Source organism: Terrapene carolina, unplaced genomic scaffold (genome assembly GCF_002925995.2).
Source record: "Terrapene carolina triunguis isolate 2854851 unplaced genomic scaffold, T_m_triunguis-2.0 Scaffold24140, whole genome shotgun sequence".
Classification (NCBI taxonomy): Eukaryota; Metazoa; Chordata; order Testudines; family Emydidae; genus Terrapene; species Terrapene triunguis.
In genome coordinates, this window is record NW_020688491.1 from 1 (window position 1) to 2,632 (window position 2,632).

Consider the following 2,632-nt stretch of genomic DNA (forward strand, 5'->3'; position numbering starts at 1 on the left):
TGGGGAAGCCGACTACGCCATCAATCTCGTCTCTCCCCCAGATGTCTCCCTACGATAACCTGCTGCTGTGCCAGCCCGTGTCCTCCCCGCTGCCACTCAGGTACAGCCCCGGGGGGGTGGTCGGGGCAGCCTGGGGGGACGATCAGGGGCTCAGGGTCCCGTTGGTGATGTGGGGAGGACGGGCAGTGCCCCCTCTGGCCGTGGCTGCGTTGTGGGTGGGGGAGGAGGGGGTTCTGTGCTGTCTGGATTCTACATGCTCTGCCCCCCTCTGCCCCCCAGCGGAGCCAGCTTCCTGACCCTGCTGCAGAACCTGGGCCCCGAGAACGCCGTGACGCTGCTGCTGGCTGTGCTGACCGAGCAGAAGCTGCTGATCCACTCACTGCGCCCCGATGTGCTGACCAGCGTGAGCGAGGCGCTCGTCTCCGTGAGTCCGGCCCCCGGGGGGGGGGGACAGTGGGGCAGTGGGGCCCGCCCCCTCGGCTCGCTGACTCCTCTCTCCCTACCCCGCCCCCAGATGATCTTCCCGCTGCGCTGGCAGTGCCCCTACATCCCGCTGTGCCCGCTGACACTGGCGGACGTGCTGTGCGCCCCGGTGCCCTTCATCGTCGGCATCCACTCCAGCTACTTCGACCTGCACGACCCGCCCCGCGACGTCATTTGTGTCGACCTTGACACCAACACCATCTTCCTGTGAGTTCCCCTGGGCCCGGCCCCCTCCCCAGCCGCCGCGTCCGTCTTCCTGGGCGTGTCCCCGGGCGGAACCCCGGTGTCCTGGCCAAGTTCCCGCCGGGCCCTTGGCCGGCCTTCCCTTAACGCGGCCCCAGCCCAGAAGCGGCTGCGTCTCGGCGCTGGGCCAGGGAGGGCGAGCGGGGGGCCGGGGCAGCCCAGCAGGAGGCGCTAACGGTGAGGGCAGCCCGGCTTTGTGCTCGTCTCTGTCTCCCCTGCCAGGAGCGAGGAGAGGAAGCTGCTGTCGCCCCGCGCGCTGCCCCGCCGGCCCTGCAAGGTGCTGCAGGCTGCGCTGCTCGCCCACTTCCAGCAGCTGGATGAGAGTGAGTGGGGAGCTGGGGGGGAGCTCTGGGAGGCGGGGAGCCTGGGGGGGCCGTGCTAACCCCGCCGCTCCCCCCAGTGTACAACAAGCCGGTGGAGGAGGCGTCGCTGGAGTTCCTGCTCACCGACTACGACCTGGTGTACGGGCGGCGCAAGCAGCTGGAGCTGGAGATCCAGGCCTCCTTCCTGCGGTTCATGGCCTGTGTGCTGAAGGGTTACCGCTCCTTCCTGCTGCCCATCACCCGGGCGCCCTGCGACACCACCCACGACTCCAGCAGCCTCTTCTCCCTGCAGGGTGAGGGGGCGCCAACCCGGGGGGGGCGGGGCGGGGGGGAGGGGGCTGAGCTCCCGTGTGACCCCCTCCCGCCGTCCCCCCCAGGTTTCCTCAAGTCCCGGGACCGCGCCTACCACAAGTTCTACGGGCAGCTGCTGCGCACGCAGCTCTTCACGCAGTTCATCCACGAGTGCTCCTTCGTCAGCGACCGGCACGCCTGCCTGGAGTTCTTTGACACCTGTGTGGACAAGGTGACGCCCCGCCCCTAGTGACGCCCCACCCAATGCCTCGCCCCTAGCGACCCCCTGCCCCTGACACCCCTAATGCCCTGCCCCAATACCCCGCCCTTAGCAACACCTAGCCCCTGGCACCCATAGCAACGCCCCATCCCAGCAATGCCCTGCCTCTGCCACCGACACCTGCCCTTAGCAACACCCTGCCCCTGACACCCCTAGCAACGCCCCGCCCCTGCCCCCTGATGCCCCTAACTCCCCGTCCCTGCCCCCTGATGACACCCCACCCCTCTCCGGCACCCCTGCAGTGCCCCACCCCTCCACCCAAGGGCTGTCCCCACAACTTGCTCAGCCACAGATCCTACTCACCCCGCAGGCCCCATCCCAAGGGGCTGGGGGGCCTGGACCCAGCCACTCCTGTGACTGGACCAGGCGGGGGCTCAGGCGGCTCCCAGACCAGGGCCAGTGTTGCGGGGGGGCAGACCCAGGGGGCCCTGTCGGGGGCAGGGAGCTCCCAGCCGGAGGGTGTTCCGGGGGACGTGCCGGCCCCCACCCTGAGCTGCCCTCCCCTCCCCAGGTGCAGGTGGATCTGGAGAAGGCTGAGGACACACCCCTGATGGAGCTGGACGACTCGCACGGCAGCGAGCACACGGTCTTCATCATGCCCCCCGAGGAACCCCTGGGCCCCGATGGCACCGAGCTGCCTGCACTCTACTGGTGAGACCCCCCCCCCGCCCCCCCCCCCCCCCCCCCCTCCCCCCAGCTGCCCCCTGATGGCCTCTCTGCTCCCCCACAGCTACGACAGCTTCCCTGTGCTGCGGGCCGAGTTCTTTGAGCGCCCCCAGGACCAGCTGGCGGCTCCACTGTGCCAGCCCAAGAGCAGCGCCCCCAGCAGCCCCGCGCCGCGCAGGACCAAGCAGGTGACGGCCCAGGCTCACTCATGCAGCGAGTGGGCTGGGCTCAGCCCTTCCCACAGGGAGCACCGGGAACCAGCCCCTGGGGGAGGGTGGCCTGTCCTTGGGGGAGCTGGCGGGTGCCAGGCCCTGGGTGGGTGGGGGAGGCCTGTCATGGGCGGAGC

General features: G+C 70.2%; 1 protein-coding gene across 1 annotated transcript in view; it reads left to right on the top strand.

Annotated features, from left to right (window-relative positions):
* Positions 1 to 22: 22 nt before the first annotated feature.
* Positions 23 to 2,632, top strand: part of LOC112123698 (DENN domain-containing protein 4B-like) — a gene marked incomplete at its 3' end in the record, with an annotated part of 2,839 nt that continues 229 nt past the window's right edge. Inside the window, exons 1-8 of the mRNA XM_026662198.2 lie at positions 23 to 100; positions 280 to 424; positions 515 to 690; positions 949 to 1,049; positions 1,127 to 1,342; positions 1,427 to 1,572; positions 2,132 to 2,271; positions 2,351 to 2,474. Of these exons, the coding sequence (XP_026517983.1) occupies positions 42 to 100; positions 280 to 424; positions 515 to 690; positions 949 to 1,049; positions 1,127 to 1,342; positions 1,427 to 1,572; positions 2,132 to 2,271; positions 2,351 to 2,474 (1,107 nt within the window). The remainder of the gene's footprint in view (positions 101 to 279; positions 425 to 514; positions 691 to 948; positions 1,050 to 1,126; positions 1,343 to 1,426; positions 1,573 to 2,131; positions 2,272 to 2,350; positions 2,475 to 2,632) is intronic.